The following is an 18,474-nucleotide window of genomic DNA, read 5'->3' as shown; positions in this document are numbered from 1 at the left end:
TTACCAAATATGGTGCTGATGCTAAAGATGTTAGAGGAAAGTGACTTGCTCTGAGCCTATGGACTCAGAATTTGCTGCCAAACAAATTAAGTCATTTAAACGTCTGAGGTTTTAAAGGAGGTTGGAATTTTAATTTGGAACAAAAAAATCTGGTGTTATTTTTGCTAAACGACTCATGGAGAATTTAGTTTGGCACTTTCTTTGTGCAAGCCTCAGTCCCTGATATAGTAACATTTGGACTGACTTTCATAAATTTAGATACATCATTGTGCACACAAAGATTTTACACGTAATCTGTTGTATACTTACCATTATTGAACATTTGTTTGTGTAGAAATGGCCGATTAGCTGCAGAGCTGATTATTCACAAATACAAAAAGTTGATTTGCATGCACAATTTCATATCTAACTTTTTAGAAGTGAGGTCCATTATATCCTGCTATGTAGAGTTTAGATTAAAATGATTGTTGTCAACAGCAGGAGGTGACCCGGCCAACGTGACCCAGAGATTCTGCAATGTAAGCCCCAGCCACCTTCCCCTTTAATAAAGAAGTGGTCGACAGAAACTCCAAGTACCTGCATGCAATGCTCTATCTTGCTGCAAGTGGCTGGGCTGCTCAGAACAAGATGGAGTTTTGCATGAGTTGTCTCAGCAGCCACTCTTTCATATGATAACTGAGGGGTGATGGTAAATTGTTACATTTTATGCAAACTTGGTTAGGGCCTCAAGCTTCTGGCAACTTACTGTGCCTCCAGTTTTACAAAGTGTGTCCCTCCCCACACTCCTAATTTAGTGGATGTACTGACCTACCCAGCAGTCTACATACCTGGCACTGCCATTCTACTTTAGAGACTTTCTGGGGTTCCATAGCAGGAAGAATTGTGTTGGTGTGGAAGAGAAGAGAGAGAAACAGTGCATAAAACCTTCTCTGGGTGATGGCCCACAATGTCAGTATCGCTCTTGTATGGCCAAGTCCTAGAGGATGAGACAGTGGAGATTACTAACGTGTTTTATTAAAGCAAAACTGCTGTCGTGCACTGCGCCATCACTGCATTAGTGTTGCTCCTTTTGTTCTCCCCTTACCCTTCCTGGTGCTGGCATGCAATACTGGCCCAGCTGGGTAGTCGTGACAATTCAATGCCACTAAGAGCATCTTTCCATCCAGCTGTGGCAGCATTAACCACTCATCCAGCTGACTGTTTCCCTGCTGCCAATTTGTTCCTTTCTATACAGAGAGGAGGTCTGAGACTTGGCATTTCATTGAAAATTTTGCACTCTGCTGAAGATGGTTGGAATCAGGGTGAAGGGATTTCTTTGAAAGGCAATTTTAGAAGTGTGTGTGTGTGTGTGTGTGTGTGTGTGTGTGTGTGGCGTGGGGTGTTGGAAAGCCCCTTCTTCCTCAGTCTGTCAGACAGTCTGAAAAGAGCAGGGGATTTGAGACTTTCCCGCTGATCCTGAGAGTTATAAATAGGAGAGGCTGCAGAACACTGGTGAGACCATGCCCCCACCCCAGCCGGGTAATAAAAACAAGGGCCTGTTTCTGTCACACAGAAGGACAGGTCTGCCATTGGAGATCACATAGGAATGGAGACAATACACACCGCCAGACAAATCTTGCTTCCATGGAGCCATGATTATTTACACCAGCAAAGGGTCTGCCACCACGTTTTGAAACCAGATTTGGTCCTTATCAGTTAGCTCCTACTATCTGCCAACCCCAAGTATTCAAAGCTTGAGCAAAGTACCAAAAGATCCTGAGACTGGCTTAAAAACCATGAGATTTTTAAATATAGAGAAGTTGAAGTTCTCTTCGCTTTCTCATGTGGAAGCTTTTGGGGTGTCACTCTCCAGCGTGTATCCGCCAGGAGAGCTAGAAACTTCCTTTTCTTAATGAAAGATGAGAGTCTCAGCTAACAATCTGACCCCAGCAGCTAAGGCGGTAAGCAAAATATCAAGCATTGTGAGAGTCACAATAAAATCAGTGTCTGTGTCACAATGTCTAAGGAGCTGCTTTCTCCTGCTGGACATTTCTATAATTTTCATTATCCTCTAGTAGGAGCTAAAAGTAAAAATAAATACATGATAAACTGAAATGTCCCGAGGACGTGCACTGTTCTCTTGCTGAAGAACTGCAGTGCTTGTAGAAGATGCCAGAATCGTAGCTTTATTTCTCCAGGGCCATCCAGCAGTGGAAGCATTTCCAAACTGCACCCCTGAGCCTGCCTCAAGTGTGCCCTGACAAGTTCCACCTCCATGTGTGCTCAGCCCTTGGTTTCCGTGCAGTGATGACATGAGTCAATTAGCCAGTTATCTGTGAGGTTTGGGCTGGGGCCAGGTGTCTGTGGAGCATTGGAAAGGGGATCGGCTCTCCTGACACAGAACAGCAAAGGGCTGTCGGAGGTAATGGCTTTTGGTCATTGCTAGCAATGGACTCTCCAGCTTGGGCAGGTTAAGAATCCCTCACCCACATGCAAGGCAGGAGTTGAACAAAACTACCATTGTGATTTGGTTGGTTTTCATGTATTTCTACACCTCAGTTATTTGTGGTTTATTACGGTAATATTTAGATCCCCCTACCAAGCTCAGGGCCGCATTGTGCTAGGGGTGGTCTAATGTCCCTGATCAAAGCGCTTACCATCTAGATAGAGGAGCCAGACAAAGGGTACGAGAAAGGGAGGCTCATTGTCCCCATTTTACAGATGGCAGTTGAGGTGCAGTGACACTATAGGGAAGAGGTCCAAAAACACTTAAGTTACTTGTAAAAGTGACTCAGGAGCCAAAGTCTCATCACAAGTCAACTCTATAAGTTACTTTTCAAAATGGGACTTAGGCACTTTTGAAAATTTGACCTAAAGTGACTTGCCCTGGATCACACTGAGTTTGTGGCAGAGCTGAGATCTGGGAACTGAATGCACGTCTCCTGAGCCCCACTCCCATGCCTTAATCACAAGCCCTTCCTTCGTCTCCTCTGTGGACCTAGAAGTGAAAGTGTCAGAATTCCAGGGAAGAGGCTGTTCTTGCATTGGGTATTTTTGGCCCATCCATAAGCAGGAAGTTCTGGAGATCTCACAAGCAAGCCTGTTCTAATGAGCTGTTCGGTTCTGTTTAGCTGGAGGTTCAGAGAAGCTTCTGATCAGTTGGGTCCTAGATAACCTAGCCAGTTTGAAGCTATGCATCATCACTGTAGCTAAAGAATATTTCAGCTAGAGGTGCCCTGAGCCTCAAAGTCCACACTTGATTCTTAGCTAGTTTGGAGTGGTTCTAATTCCAGTTTTGGGCTGTGCTCTTCATTACGATCAGGGGAAAGGGTCAGTTTGCTCAGTCATTTCCAGCTCCCAGAACCATCTCCTCTGACAATAAGAAGTGTAACAATTCAAAGCTAGGGCATTATTGAGATTGACTGTAACCAGGGGCAGGTGTTTCCCTTTTCTTTTATTTGTCCCCTCCTCCCGGCGTTTTTGGACCCTGATTGGATTTAATTCTGGACTTTGGGAGTCCAGCCTGAGTTAAACGTGAACATCTCTCCCTATTTTTAATTTAAAAAATATTTCTATAAGGTTCACCATGCCCTGCCCCAGTCTGCTCAAAATAAAAATCCCAAACAATCCCTCCCTCCATGTAGACTTTGAGCCTTTCCAGTCAATGTTTCAGCTGCTCTCCTTTCCCCTGGTTTAGGATTGCTGCCATGTAGCTCATGTATGGCCATCCTGCTCTTTCTTCCCCAGGCCTCCCAGCAAGCTCCACTACCATTTTGCATTGGAGTTAGTGATAACTGGAGTTCTGAGATCAACTCACAACCTTGTGTCATTAACACTGCCATGTAACTAAATAATGCTTCTGAGTTTGGACATCTCATAGCCTGAGGCCTCCAGCCTTTGAAGGCTGGTGCATGTGAGATGTTGTCTGCCCTGTGAACTATGTTATGGTCATAGTGACTGCAATTCCAATTCCACAATAGTCTGTGAGCCAGATGAGAACAAGATATGTTACTTGGGAACATATTAAGGAAAATGAATCCCATATTAGTGAATGTTTCATCAGCTGAATCAATAAACATAAGAATTTACTTTAAAAACAAGTTATCGGATTCAGCTTTAAAACAGGAATTTTGGTATGTTTTCCTATGTACAAAATGATGGAGGCCCTTATCCTGCAATCAGATCCATGCTCCAAGACCCTTGTGACCTATGGAGCCCTGTGGAAGTGTAAGGCCCTGTCAGTATGGATCTTATTGAAGGATCACAGTCAAAATGGTGGAGAACCATCCCCATCCCAGTGTGACCTGTGTTTGCTTTGTTTGGCTTTTAGAGCAATGTGCTTGAGATGCTGGTGTCCTGAGCCACAGTGGCCTCCCCATCTGGTGTTTGGGGCGCTTGCCCAAAATGTTGATTTCATTCAGTAGTTTTCCATATTGGCTTTACAGATAATTGACACGCTTTGTTTTCTTGCTTTGCAAAGGGAATTCGCTTTGATCCCGAAATTCCACAAACGCTGCGACTAGAGTTCGCCAAGGCAAACACCAAGATGGCCAAGAGCAAGCTAGTGGGAACCCCGAACCCGAGCACTGCTCTCTCCAGCACTGTACCTCAGTTCATTACCAGGGAGCCATGTAAGTTTTTGGTTTTATGGTCTTAATTAAACGGCAAGTAGAGATGACGCAGAGCTGGATCCTGTGGCGCTCAGTGACTTAGACGTCCTGAAAGAGGAGAAACAACTGTGTTAATTCAGTGTCTCTGCAAAGCAATGTTAGATGTGAATGAAGTGCGCCGCCCTTGTGCCTGCTGGCAGATGATGGGGTTTTGTCTATAATCAGATTCCTTTGTTTGTAGACCAGGAACTGGAGGTGATCATCTGTCTCTAGGAGGCTGTTTAGGCAGGTACAGCAGAGTGGCCTCTCTTGTTGCTGGTGCTTTTGTTTTTGACAATTTAGTGGATACTGGTATTTTTTGGATCTTTCATTCATAGTCACATCTGGAAGCAGAGACTGAATGTTTACACACAATAGTGAACACTGAATGATGTAAATGTCAGTGTATATCTGTAGGAAGAAAGAATGTAGGCCATACATACAGGATTGGGAACTCTATCTTGGGGACAGTGACTCTGATAATGATTTGAGAGTCATGGTGGATAATCCGCTAACCATGAGCTCCCAGTGCAACACTGTGGCCAAAAGGGCTAATGCGATCCTTGGATGCAGAATCAGGGGAATCTCAAGTAGGATAAGAGAGGTTATTTTACCTCTGTATTTGGCACTGGTGTGACCATTGCTGGAATACCGTGTCCAGCCTGGTGTCCACAATTCAAGGAGGTTGTTGATAAATTGGGGATGATTCAAAGAAGAGCCACAAAAATGATTAAAAGCTTAGAAAATGTGTCTTATAGCAACAGATGCAAGGAGTTCAATTTGTTTACAAAGTGAAGGTTGAGGGGTGACTTGATCATAGTCTATAAGTAACTACATGGGGAACAAGATTTTAATAATAGGCTCAGAAAAAGTTATAACACAATCCAGTGGTTGGAAGTTGGAGCTAGACAAATTCAGACTGGAAATATGGTGTCAATTTTTAACAGTGAGAGTAATTAACCACTGGAACAATTTACCAAGGTTCATGGTGGATTCTCCATCACTGACCATTTTTAAATCAAGATTGAATGTTTTTCTAAAAGATATGAACTGGGAATTATTGTGGGGAAGTTCTCTGGCCTCTGTTATGCAGGAGGTCATATTAGATGATCACAATAGTCCCTTCTGGTCTTAGAATATATGAATCTATGTTGAAAACCACCTCTGCTCTCTTTCTGATAGCAGGGTGCTTGAACTGACCATCCAATTCGGTATCATGTCTCCAACAGGGGATGTTTCAGAGGGTCTTGAAACTCCATCCTTACCCCATCATGGGGGCTGTCCCTTCCTGACTCCCGCTGCCTATGTAATGTCCCAGAGGACTAGAGAAGGGTAAACATAACCCTGTCTTTAAAAAGGGGGACAAAGAGGACCAATGATTTATAAACCAGTCAGCCTAACTTTGATACATGGAAAGATACTGGAACAAATTAGTAAACAATCAATTTGTAAGCACCTAGAGGACAATAGGGTTATAAGGAATAGTCAGCATGCATTTGTCAAAAGCAAATCATGTCAGACCAACCTAATCTCCTTCTTTGACAGGATTACTATCTTATGGATGGGTGGAAGCAGTAAACATGATATATCTTGATTTTAGTAAGTCTTTTGAGCTACTCCCACATGACATTCTTATAATGTGGTTCAGATGAAATTACTATGCACAACAGTTGAAAAGCATACTCAAAGAGTAGTTATCAATGGTTTGCTGTTAAATTTGGGTGTGTGTGGGTGTAACTAGTAGGGTCTTGCCAGGGTCTGGCTCAACATTTTTATTAATTACTTGAATTAATTGAATGGAGTGGAGAGTATGCTTATAGAACTTGCAGATGACTCCAACCTGGGTTGCTAGCACTTTGGAGGACTGGATTAAAATTCAAAATGACGTTCACAAATTGGAGAATTGGTCTGAATTCAGCGAGATGAAATGTAATAAAGACAAGTGCAAAAAGGAAGGAAAAATTAAATGCACAACTACAAAAGGGGAAATAATTAGCTAGGCAGTAGTACTGCTGAAAAGGATCTGGGGTTCCTAGTGGATCACAAATTGAATATGAGCCAACAATGTGATGCAGTTGTGAAAAAAGCTAATATGATTATTGAGTGTATTAACAGAAATGTTGTATGTAAAGCATAGGAGGTAATTGTCTTGCTCTACTCAACTGAAGTACTGTGTCCAGTTCTGGGCACCACACTTTAGGAAGAATGGGGACAAATTGGAGAAAGTCTAGAGGGGCTCAACAAAAATGATAAAAGATTTAGTAAACCTGACCAGTGAAGAAAGGTTAAAAAACCTGGACATGTTTAGTCTTGAGAAAAAGAGACTGACAGGGGACCTGATAACAGTCTTCCAATATATTTTAAGGGATGTTTTAAAGAGGATGGTGGACTCCATGCCCACTGATGACAAAAGAAATAGTAAAGGGCTTAATTTGCAGCAAGGGAGATTTGGATTAGATATTAGGAAAAACTTTCTAACTATAAAGATAGTTTAAGCACTGGAATAGGCTTTCAAGGGAGGTGGTAGAATTCCCCTCACTGGAGGTTTTTAAGAACAGACTGGACAAACACCTGTCAGGGATGATTTAGATTTACTTGATTCTGCCTCAATGCAGGGGGCTGGACTAGATAACCTCTCAAGGTTCCTTCTAGCCCTATATATCTATGATTCCATGATTCTATATTGGCTATTATTATCACACATACTCCCTCAGCAAAATACATGTATTGTAAAATGAAGTTAGACATTGTTACATTATTTTTCATGCACTTTGCAAGTGCTTAATGGTGAAGTGCAAAGCAAAAAAACAAACAGCAACTGTTGATGTCTTTACCATGGAAAGATACGGCCTCTGGGTTTTTTTCACAAACAAGATCTGAAGTCAGTTGGGTTTGTATTTTTTGCTTATTTCTTTATATTGGATGAATACAGGGGTCAAATTCAGGTAAATAGGAAGTGAAACTCTTCCAAGTCCACCCACAAACCAAGTTCCACCCTCTTTAGATGTCAAAATGAGACACTGCTGGTCAGTAGATTGTTCAAATTATGATCGTGTGTGCTCTCAGGCCTCCATGGGGCTTCTCGGGTCAGGTCACCCACAATGGGTCTCAGATGTCCTGTGAGATCCTTGGACCTGGCCACTCCACTGTAGGTGTACAAGTGGCTCTTGGGCTCCTCGGGCCTGGCTCCTTCTTAATTAGGGAAACAAATAAGTGAGGGTTTCCCCAAGGCCAACCAATTCTGGCCCCAAAATGAGTGCTTGTGCCCAATAGATTGCGCACAGCTGCGTGATGTGACGGTCTCCTTTTTCACGTGCTGCCATGATCAGGGAAATTATTACCAGTGCCACTGTTAGCATTTATAGTGTCCTCACTGACATCTGAATTAACACTCATCAAGTTGAATGGGGCAGTTTGCAGCTGAGAACGACTGTTCCAGGCTCTCTGCAGACTCAGGCAGGAATCTCTGACACTAGAGAATGAGAGAGCAATTTGTGAGGCATGCCAAACTGATGTATTGCCACATACCGGCACAGTTGGAGCTCTGGATGTATCAGATGGAAGAATTTCTGCTCCATTTACACTGACAGCACAGGACATAGATCTCCCTCATGCCCTGGTAACCCCATCACAGTTGCCTCTCCCAGCTTCTTCTTGGCACTATCAGTCTGGAGTCCAAAGCTGGAAGGGGCCCTGGAGAATGAAGCTTGTCTCAGCCTTGGTAGTGGTTCCCCCAAAGGAGCCCAGGTTCATCCACATGGCAATAGCTATGGGAAGCAGCTACTGCTACAACTCTTGCTGTATCTGCTCTGTGGCTGTGCAGAGGAGTGTTGTCACCTGGCTTCTTTCATGACAGCTGAATTCAATTAAAGGCAAAGGAGAGGGCGGAAACCACATAAGGAAGATCAAAGGGCAGACAGTCAGGCTAAGAAAGTGTGTCCCTCAGACTACATGGGCAGAGCCGTAGGGGTGACATTGCCTCTGGGCTGAGAGCCGGCACTCTTTGCGGTACGTAGGTTCTGTTGTTAGATTGTTTATTATTTGCTCGGCACTAACAGTGCCTGATGTGCTGGCTGCTGCACAAACAGGCCGAGCCTTGTGTCTGCCCTCTGCACTGGGGTGAATTTCATGCTAACAGCACGTTTATCACTTCATGTGTGTGACTTTTGGGTCATTTTCCCAAGAGTTCCTTGCAGCTGGTAATCAGAGTGGGAAAAGGGGTTTTACAAACTTACTTTTTCTGGAAAAACAACAACATGTTTATGTGACATTCCCCTCTGTAATCTGGACTGGTGAATCACTGTGTCACCCCAATCCCTCACTCTTGGAGCCCGTCATACCCTGCTTTGCTGTGAGAACCACCACTCCTGGGCAGCTCACACACAGCCTATATCATGTAAGTTGCTCCCAACTCAGTGAGTACCTCTAGCCAGCCATTCATGGGATTATGTAATGGTATGACCCCAGCCAATAGCCCCAGTCCCAGATACAACCCCAGGAACTGCTGTCTTACAGTGTTCCGTGTTGCCCTCTGCAAGCTCATATGTTCATCAATTTATCAAAGAAATTGATATGCACCAGCCTTGTCACTTCAAATGGAATCTTTAACATACCTTAAAAAATGCACTGCTTTAGATAAAACAAACAAACAAATGTATTAAGTATAGAAAGATTTTAAGCTATTATAAATCACAGGAAAGCAGGTCAGATTTGATCAAGAGAAAATAAAAGGCAAATCACCTGAGTGTAACACTTTCAGCAACCTTACAAAGTCAGATAATTCTCACCACAGGTTGGCTGGTCTGCCTCCAGCCAGGCCCTCCCCCTGTGATTAGCACTTCAGTTGCTTGGTGGTGTTTGTAGAAGGAGGTGGGAGAGAGAGAGAGAGATTGCAAAATGTCTCTCCTTTTTAAAATGTTCTTACTCCCTTCTGGGGCTTCGCCCTCCCTTTCAGGGTCAGGTGACAAACAGTGTCCATGCATGGTTCCCACCATGCCCTGAGTCACTGTTGTCTTTTGTGGATTCATTTGTTGACATCTGGGCCAGTCCTTTGTTCCTGGAATGTTGAGCTGGGGTGTTCTATACAGGTCCTAATGAAGTGCAAATTGCTCCTCAGTTCTGTAGAGTTTTGCCTAGATCTGTCTCAAGCCATGATACACATATTTGGGCATATTACATAGCAAAGCCTCATAACCATACACATGACATTGCACCAAACATATTACTATAACAATAATGTTCAGTATGTTATGAGCATTCCAAAAACATCTTACATGACATACTTTGCATTAAACAATACACAATTACAAAACTATAAGGGTAAACATGAATGGTACACAATTACATATAAGGATGATCATGGGGGATGCAGTGTGTCACACTTTACCAGACGCAACTGCCAGTTCTGCAGTATTTCTGCAATCAAGGAAGCAATGATTTAAAACCTACTGCAAATTCATATTGCCTGAAAGTACTTTGGTTACTTTTTACAACAGCAGTGAAGCAAAATCTTTTAAAAAGGAATTAAAATTCACTTACAGGAGAATAAAATTATGTAAAAAGAAATCCAAGTATAAGCTTCATCGCCTCCTCTAAAGTAGATCATGTTTTAAGGAGCAGGTTATGTAGAAAACAATGGAATTTGCTTGAAACAACAAAGAAATGCCCAGTATTGGGGCTACATTAGGAAGAGACAAAGTGAATGAAAAACAAAAGATGACTATGAATGATTTTATGTAACACTTCATTTTTTAAAAAGGATCTATCAGCTGATTAGACTTCTTTTGTGCAAAATCTATTAAATGAATATTGCTTTTAGGGACTGTGGGGGAAAGACTGGAAAATGAGATATGCTGCTAGTTCCATGAATAAAACCCAATTTTCAAAAGAGATTACAAATCCCTGGTGAAAACAATGCACTGAGCAGAGATGAAGCCGAACAGTTCAGATTTGCAATTTGTACTCCCATTCTTCTTTCCCAAACACCCCTTTTGTAAAGAACAAACATTCAGGAGGTGTGAGGTTTTGAATCCAGGGCTTGGGCTCTGCCCAGCCAGGTATTGGATTCAGTTCCCATCTCCCTCACTTTCTATTCCTAACGTTGGAGGGCATGTGAACCCAAGGTTTTAGTTTGGGCCTGAAGAGTGCAACTCAGCAAGGCCTAAAGAACGATTGCAGGGATTTTTCATCTGCAATGCACTAAAACAAGCATTTGTGGGTGGGAAAGGCAAGTTAGATAAATATTTGGGTTAGCCTGAAATGTCAGTGTTGTGAGCAGCATATGGTGGTGCAGTGTTCCTGGAATATCCATAGATGTGAATGCCAGGAGGGATCATTATGCCAATCGAGTCTGAGCACCTGTGTAGCAAAGGCGAGAGAACCTCACCCAGGGATTCCTGCATCCAGGAACTAGCTGAAGCAGATGCTTTTACCTTTTGTAACCTCTGCCTCACAGCACATAACCATGAAAAGGGCCCATTTCTCCATGTGAAATCCACAGGTTCAAATAAGAACTGTGTCTGAGTGTAACCAAACATCAGCAGCAGTGAACAGTGATGTCCAGAGAGCTGGCTGGAAATGTAGTTCAGCAAGGAAGTTCAGTGTTCCAAGCCTGTTTGGCAGATTTTGGAATAGAACCACTTTTCCTTTTTCAAAAAAGTTTCAGTGACATTTTTATGGATGTTTTTAATCCAAATCTTATCAAGAGCATGTGCAGAATTGTTATCACTCCTTTTCATTTCCTTAAACCGTGTAAACTAGTCCCGATAGTGATGCAATTAGTCATAATAAACTCAGCTACATGTGAGCTAACAAGAGATTACAACATAGCATCTACTAGGACCCCTATCCTGGCCCCAGTCAAAAAACCCAGCAATTTCAACAGGAGCACAATTTGGTCTGACTTGTGTTAACGTTAGACACAGCCCAGCGCCTCTCATGTATCTCTGATGTAGGAAATGACGAGCTGTTGCATTGCATCCCTCCGAATCAGTGTGGAGAACGGTATAATTGCTAGCCCAGATGGAAGGAAGACATTTTCACCATGACAGAGAATACAGCTTGAACTAATCACATTGTCCTGTGAGGATGTTGAAAACAACATAGCTCCATCTACGCTCATGGTCCACAGGGGCTGTTGCTGGCAATGGCAGTGAGTCATTGGCTAGTTTCCTACTGGACATGGTGCCTGTGGGTACTCTCTTAGCTGACATTCTAATGTCTCTGGTTTTAGCAAAGCCATGGACCTGTAGCTGTCTGGACTATAGCCCATTCGTTTGCAGCCCATTTACAGTGAACTTCCCTCTGTGCAGAGAGCAGCACAAACCCTCCATGGAGGATATAAAGGGGGCCCAGATGGCATCTTGGTCCCATGCTGGCACTGCACAGGGCTCAGGTTCACCCTAAATGTTTTCAGCCAATGGTGGAAAAACACGAACCTTTTTTTTCTCTCCTAACGATAATTTTGATGGAAAGCGAAGAAAGCCCCATAGCTGAGTCATGCCTCATTTGCCAGGAGAGAACCCTTGGAAAGTGTTTTCAGCTCCCACTCACACTGGCCCATGCTGTGCAGCTGGGATCCGTTCTGTATTCCATTCTGTCCCACTGTATAATGGGAGTCCATCAGCCTCTGAGTCAAATTAAAGCCCCCTTGGGAAAGGTTAGGGTGCCCTGTAATTGGCATGTGCTTTCCCCCGGCAATGAGCACTGGCCTTAGGAATGAGTGGTGGGAGAGGGAGTTGTTTATGTTAGCACTTGCCAAGTTTTCACTGTTTATCTTACTTTAAAGTCAACAGTGTAAACTCTTAATCTCCTCTGGCATTAAATGGCATCCCTTGCGAGCTTTGCTCCTCTTTGGTTTCTGTAGGGGATGTTATTGCTGTTGACTGTTTCTGCTGTTCTGGCTTGGAGTAGGAGTGGGAGAGGGAAAATGATTTGGAACAAGACAAGGGACATAGGTACAGTAAAAATGTCAGGGCCATTGCCAATGAGAGGAGGGGGATGGCCTGCAGGCAGCTCCCACCAGTCTGAGGGAGCAGCTGATGGATTCTGGCAGAAAAGGGGAAACAAGAGAAGCTAATAAAATCTACATCCAGTTGTTCCAATTACTGGATAACTAAGACAAATGGGTCATATTTTTTAGGCTGCTGCAGCACTTAGAGATCTGTAGCACAACTGTCTGTCTATGCTATTTATCTGGCCCTATTGCCAGAGTATCAGAACCCCTCCCAATCTTTAATGTATGTACTCTCCTATACCCTGTACAGCAGGGCAGTGCTGTGATCCGCATTGGGCATATGGGGGACTGAGGCAAAGAGAGACTCAGGGACTGCCAAGGTCACACAGAGATTGGTGACAGAGCAGAGAACTGATTCTAAGTCACACAAGCCTGCACAGCACCGGAACCACTGGACCATCCTTCCCCTCTTAACTGCATGAGGATTGGGACTCTCGATCCTGAGTGATCTCTTACTAAAGACAAACTTTCAACTGAAGAGAAAGTTTGTTTCCCACAAACCCCAGCCTGGAGTGAGGAAGACAAGGAGGAAGAGGAAATGGGGTGAACTGCCCAGATTGAGGTGTCAGTAGAGCAGGTTTTGGAACAAATTGATAAACTAAACAGTATAAGTTGCCAGGACCAGGTGGCATTAACCAAAGAGCTCTGAAGGAACTCAGATATGAAATTGCAGAGCTACTAACTGTGGTTTGTAACCTACCGCTTAAATCAGCCTCTGTATAAGTCTGTCAGTAGAGGATAGCTAATGTAATGCCAATTTTAAAAAAAGGATCTGGAGCCAATCCTGGAAATTACAGGCCGGTAAGCATAACTTCCGTAGCTGGCAAATTGGTTGAAATGATAGTAAAGAACAGAATTATCAGTACATAGATGAACATAATTTGTTGGGGATGAGTCAATACGGCTTTTGTAAAGGGAAATCATGCCTCACCAATCTATTAGAATTCTTTGAGGGTCAGGGTGATCCGGTGGATATAGTGTACTTGGACATTCAGAAAGCCTTTGACAAGATCCCTCACCAAAGGCTTGTAAGCAAAGTAAGCAGTCATGGGATAAGAGGGAAGGTCCTCTCATGGATCAGGAACTGGTTAAAAGATAGAAAACAAAGGGTGGCGATAAATGATCAATTTTCACAATGGAGAGAGATAAATAGTGGGGTCCCTCAAGGATCTGCTCTTCAACATATTCCTAAATGATTTGGAAAAAAGCATAAACAATGTGGTGGAAATTTTGCAGACAATACAAAATTACTCAGGATAGTTAAGTCCAAAGCTGACTGCGAATAGTTATAAAGGGATTTCACTAAACGGGATGACTAGGCAAGAAAATGGCAGATGAAATTCAATGTTGATGAATGCAGAGTATATAATCCCAATTATACATACAAAATAATGGGGTCTAAATTAGCCGTTACCACTCAAGAAAGGTCTTGAAGTTGCTGAGAATAGTTCTCTGAAAACTCATTTTGAAGCAGCAGTCAAACGTTAGGAAAGGGATAGAAAATAAGACAGAAAACAGCATAATGCCACTATATAACTCAAGCCCACACCTTGAATACTGTGTGCAGTTCTGATCACTTCATCTCACAAAACATATATTACAACTGAAAAAAGTACAAAGGACAACAAAAATGATTAGGGGCATTGAACAGTTTCCATTTGAGGTTTTATAAAGATGAGACTGTTTAGCTTAGAAAACAGACAACTAAGGGGGGATATGATAGAGGTCTATAAAATCATGACTGGTATGGAGAAAGTGCTAAGTGTTATTTACTCCTTTTCATAACAGAAGAACCAGGGGTCACCCGATGAAATTAACAGGCAGAAGGTTTAAAACAATCGTAAGGAAGTACTGCTTCACATAACGCAAAGTCAAGCTGTAGATCTCATTGCAGGGGATATTATGAAGGCCAAAAGTTTAATGGAGTTCAAAAAAGAATTAGCTAAGTTCATGGAGGATAGGTCCATCAATAGTGATTAGCCAAGATGGTCAGGGACACAACCCCATGTTCTGGGTGTCCCTAAACCTCTGACTGCCAGAAGCTGGGACTGGATGACAGGGGATGGCTCACTTGATAAATTGCCCTGTTCTGTTCATTCCCTCTGAAGCATCTGGCAGCGGCCACTGTTGGAAGACAGGACACTGGGCTAGAGGGGCCATTGGTGTAACCCAGTGTGGGTTCTATTCTTACAATTATACCTGTACAAAATCTGTGTGTAGCCTCAGCCTCATATCCTCAGGGCTGCTTCCCAGGTCTTTTGGTGGTGCCACCGTTAGCATACTTACAAGTGCTGCAGACATGAAAGTGGTGTTCAGTACTTCACAGAGTCCTGTCATGCTCTTATGTCCCTCTACTGCCCCGGGAGGACTTGTATTACCTCCTACACTGACACTGCATTGCCCTAACTAAGACAACATAATCCCTGCACCTCTCATTGAGGTGGTTTTATGATGTCGGCATAGCAGGGGAGGAGGTTGGTGGGAGGAGCATTTCAGTGTGTACACCTCCACTTTTTTGTCAACAAAACTCTCTAGTTTAGACCAGCCCTAAGTCGATGTAGTGGGTGACGTACATTGGCGGGAACACCATTGTAGTGTAGACACTGATAGCTGCCTTACGTCGACCTAATTCTGTAGTGTACACTCTGACCAGCCCTCAGACTTTAGCTGTTTTCAGGGCTGCAGAGGAGGTGTCAAATACTTTCCTAGTTATCTTAAGTTTTATTTTAAGCACATGCCTTCCGCAATTTTGGTTTTGTGTCTCTCTCACACACGCATTTAATGGCTAGCTCAGTATGTGTGAGACATGCAGGAGAGCCCAGCAGGTGTGACACCACTCTTCTCTCTCTCTGCCTTTCTGTGGGTGATCTCAGCCATGGCTCTCACGACCGGCTCTATGCTGATGACTCACAGGTGTGCCTCCCTCCATCCCATCCAAGCCCTGGGTCTGTCTCTCTGACACTTCCTCAGGGGTGTCCAGCCATCATCAAAACTTAACATGGCCAAACCAAGCTCTGGCTCTTTCCCTTGAAACCTCCCATCACACCTCCTTTCTGATCAGGAGGCCAGTAGCACCACACTCAGGCACCACCTTAGTATTATCTCTGACTCAATCATCTCCTTTGACTAGCACACCCAGGCCATTCTAGGTCCTGCTGCTTCTCCCTGCACAGCCTCTCTGAGACATGACCCCTGCTCCCATGGTCAAGACTCTGGTCCAAGCTCTGATCATCTCGTTGCTGGACTGCTGTGATCTCCTCCTCTCTGGCTGCCTCACTCACCCCCTCCTAACCTGCCTTCTTAGCTGCTCCTGAAACAGTCTCCTGGCTTGTCACCTTGACTACATCCCACTCTGAGTCCCTTCGTTGGCTCCCTCCTCCAGCACATCAAACCCCACTTCCTCCCCTGCCTGGCAAAGCCTTCCACAACTGGCCCCTATTCTACCCAACCTGTTCCCAGGGTGGGCTTTGTTTGCTCTTTACTCCACCACCAATGCTAGCTTGATGGCCCGGTTCAGCCCTTCTCCCATACGCCCTCTCATGCTCTCAGCTGGGCCTTATGATATCAGAGACACACAGGATCCAACAACCAGAGATTTCCAAAGGCGGCTGGGCAGCTAGCCGCCTTGCGTGCCTGGAAAACTCTCCCCAACAATCACGACTGCCCCGCAGCCACATTCTGGCACAGGGCCCATGTTCAGAGCTCACTAGGGGCTATTCCGGTGGGACTCTTTTCCATGAGTTCCCTCCATGGCATGGCTTGATGAGGAAGGTATTTGTGAGCACCCAGAAGCCTCTCCTAAAATATAGGACAACATCAATTTTCATCACTTCTTTATGAGCCCAGACCTATGTTTTAAAAGGTCTAGGCTGAGTTTTTAGTGTAGCCACTGGGATGTAGAAAAATTCTACCCCTGTACCTCTCTGATCAGGGACAGTATGATTCCTCATTCTTTTATGGAGTACACTTCATTTCCCTGGCACACTCAACAAGCTATGCCAGCTAGTGTGGGGGGGAGGGATGCAAAGCTGTGCATCCGCTCACTCATGCACTCACCCTGACCACTTGCTCAGAGGAGGTGGGGCCATGGTGGGGCCCACAGCAGACAAAACTGTCCTGAGCTGCAGTGTGGCCAGGCATGGCTAGGCTTGGGCCACTCCAGCCCTAAAATAACTATCCCTGAAAATGCCAAGCAGAGGCTGATACTCTGGGGAGTTGTTCATAGAACTGGAGCATTCTTATATGTGGGATGTGCATGAAAAATGCAAGAGGAATTTTATAAATGCCAGTGAAATGGCCCTGAGTGCACACACCAGCCTTGTAAATGGTAGGGAAAATGAAATCAGGTCACCCTGCAGGTGGGGAACATGAAGTAGATAAAACATGCATTAAAGCAAGTAATTGCTTGTACCCTGACTGAGGGGGGCTATGCCCCCATCCATGAACTAACTACACACTATGTCTACGAAGGACCTAGTCACTTTGGGGCAAGACATGAATCATCAGCTGCTTCCTTTTTAGTAGAGTGAGATATTTATGCAGGTGAGCAGCTGTGCCTAAGAGCTCCCAGGAGGGAAAGGAGAAGATCACGTGTTCACCACAGGAGAAGGTGGCTGTCACTGTGATTGAAACAATGTGGCTTTCCCGTCTATCCAATCCAGTGAACATTTGTTCTGTAGTGCAGTGTTTCCTAAATGGTGAATCCTGATTCCTGACCCACAACCCCCAGAGGTGTGCTCCCGATTCTGTGCTCTCTCTCTTCGCCTGGACAGCAGGCTGCTGACTTTCTCACTGACCCACCTGCTTCCACTTCCGGATCCTGCTTTAGTCTGACCTCACCCATGTCTCTTTTCCAACTCCCACCCAGGCTTTGGCTTCGTCATTCCCCCCTCCTCCCCTCCCCACATACTATTTACTCATTAGAGGAGTGGATGAAGGTTGCAGTTAGGCACTCCGATTATCATAGCACGTTTGTATGGGAATGTAACAACAGGCCAAGTGCACAGGCATTGTGGCTCAGCTCCGTTCACATGGATCTAAAGTGTAAAAGAGACTTTATTGGGGAAAGTTGTACATGAAGATAGACAGGGCTGCTATTATGGCATAATGCTACTTGCAGCAATCACAGTATTCACCATCTGCTAAAAATGCTGGTGTGTTTTCCAATTACCTGGGTAAAGGAACCAGACCAAATTGCTCTCACATGTCCACTTCCCTGAAACAAGGCAATTGAAACACAGTCTTCTCTTAAAGTTACAGACATGATGCAGACCTGCCAAGTGGAGTGTACAGATACAGACAGCAAAAGAGATATGACCCTACAACATTATACAACTTCAATAATTAAGGTTGCATTGAGACATCTGTTTAAAGATCAGTCTTTCTATGTCATCTAATATTGACATACTGAGTTGGAGCCCTTTGAGATTTGGTGTGACTCAGAAGGGTGTGGATTTGGGTAAGGAAACATTAGTAAGTCAATGGGAGATATGCAGGGCAGGACAGCATGGGGAAAGCTAGATGGCTTTGAACAAAGGGCTCTGATAATGACCCTTCAGGGTTTTCTTCATCTTTTCTTTTAAACAGATGTTCAGTCACCCAGAAATAAAGCCCAACCAAAGTAGTTACTAGCCATATGGTGAGCCCAACTATTGAACGTGGGCGGTTTAACCTACAGCGCTGACCTGCACTGCCAGGCTGTAAATGCACATCCAATGCACAGTGCTAATGTCTAGGAAACTGGCCACATTTAAAATCGAGCCATGGATAACATGCAAACAAAGCTGTGCACATGCTGTTCTGGGAGCTGAGTGCAGAGGCTGCTTTGGGTGT

The 18,474-nt window shown here is 44.2% G+C and overlaps 1 protein-coding gene across 5 annotated transcripts in view; it reads left to right on the top strand.

Annotated features, from left to right (window-relative positions):
- Positions 1-18,474, top strand: part of RBPMS (RNA binding protein, mRNA processing factor) — a 151,597-nt gene that overhangs the window by 71,631 nt on the left and 61,492 nt on the right. For all 5 annotated transcript variants that reach the window (XR_010921502.1, XR_010921501.1, XR_010921500.1 and 2 more), the window contains exon 5: positions 4,460-4,610. Coding sequence is in view for 2 of the 5 variants with exons in the window: in XM_067556969.1 (XP_067413070.1) it covers positions 4,460-4,610 (151 nt within the window). In the remaining 3 variants the exon portion in view is untranslated. The remainder of the gene's footprint in view (positions 1-4,459; positions 4,611-18,474) is intronic.

Source organism: Emydura macquarii, unplaced genomic scaffold, assembly GCF_026122565.2.
Source record: "Emydura macquarii macquarii isolate MOO-44397 ecotype Brisbane River unplaced genomic scaffold, CSIRO-AGI_Emac_v2 contig_1790, whole genome shotgun sequence".
In the NCBI taxonomy this organism is placed as follows: domain Eukaryota; kingdom Metazoa; phylum Chordata; order Testudines; family Chelidae; genus Emydura; species Emydura macquarii.
Note: the sequence above shows the minus strand (reverse complement) of the source record. Positions and strands in the feature narration are given on the sequence as shown.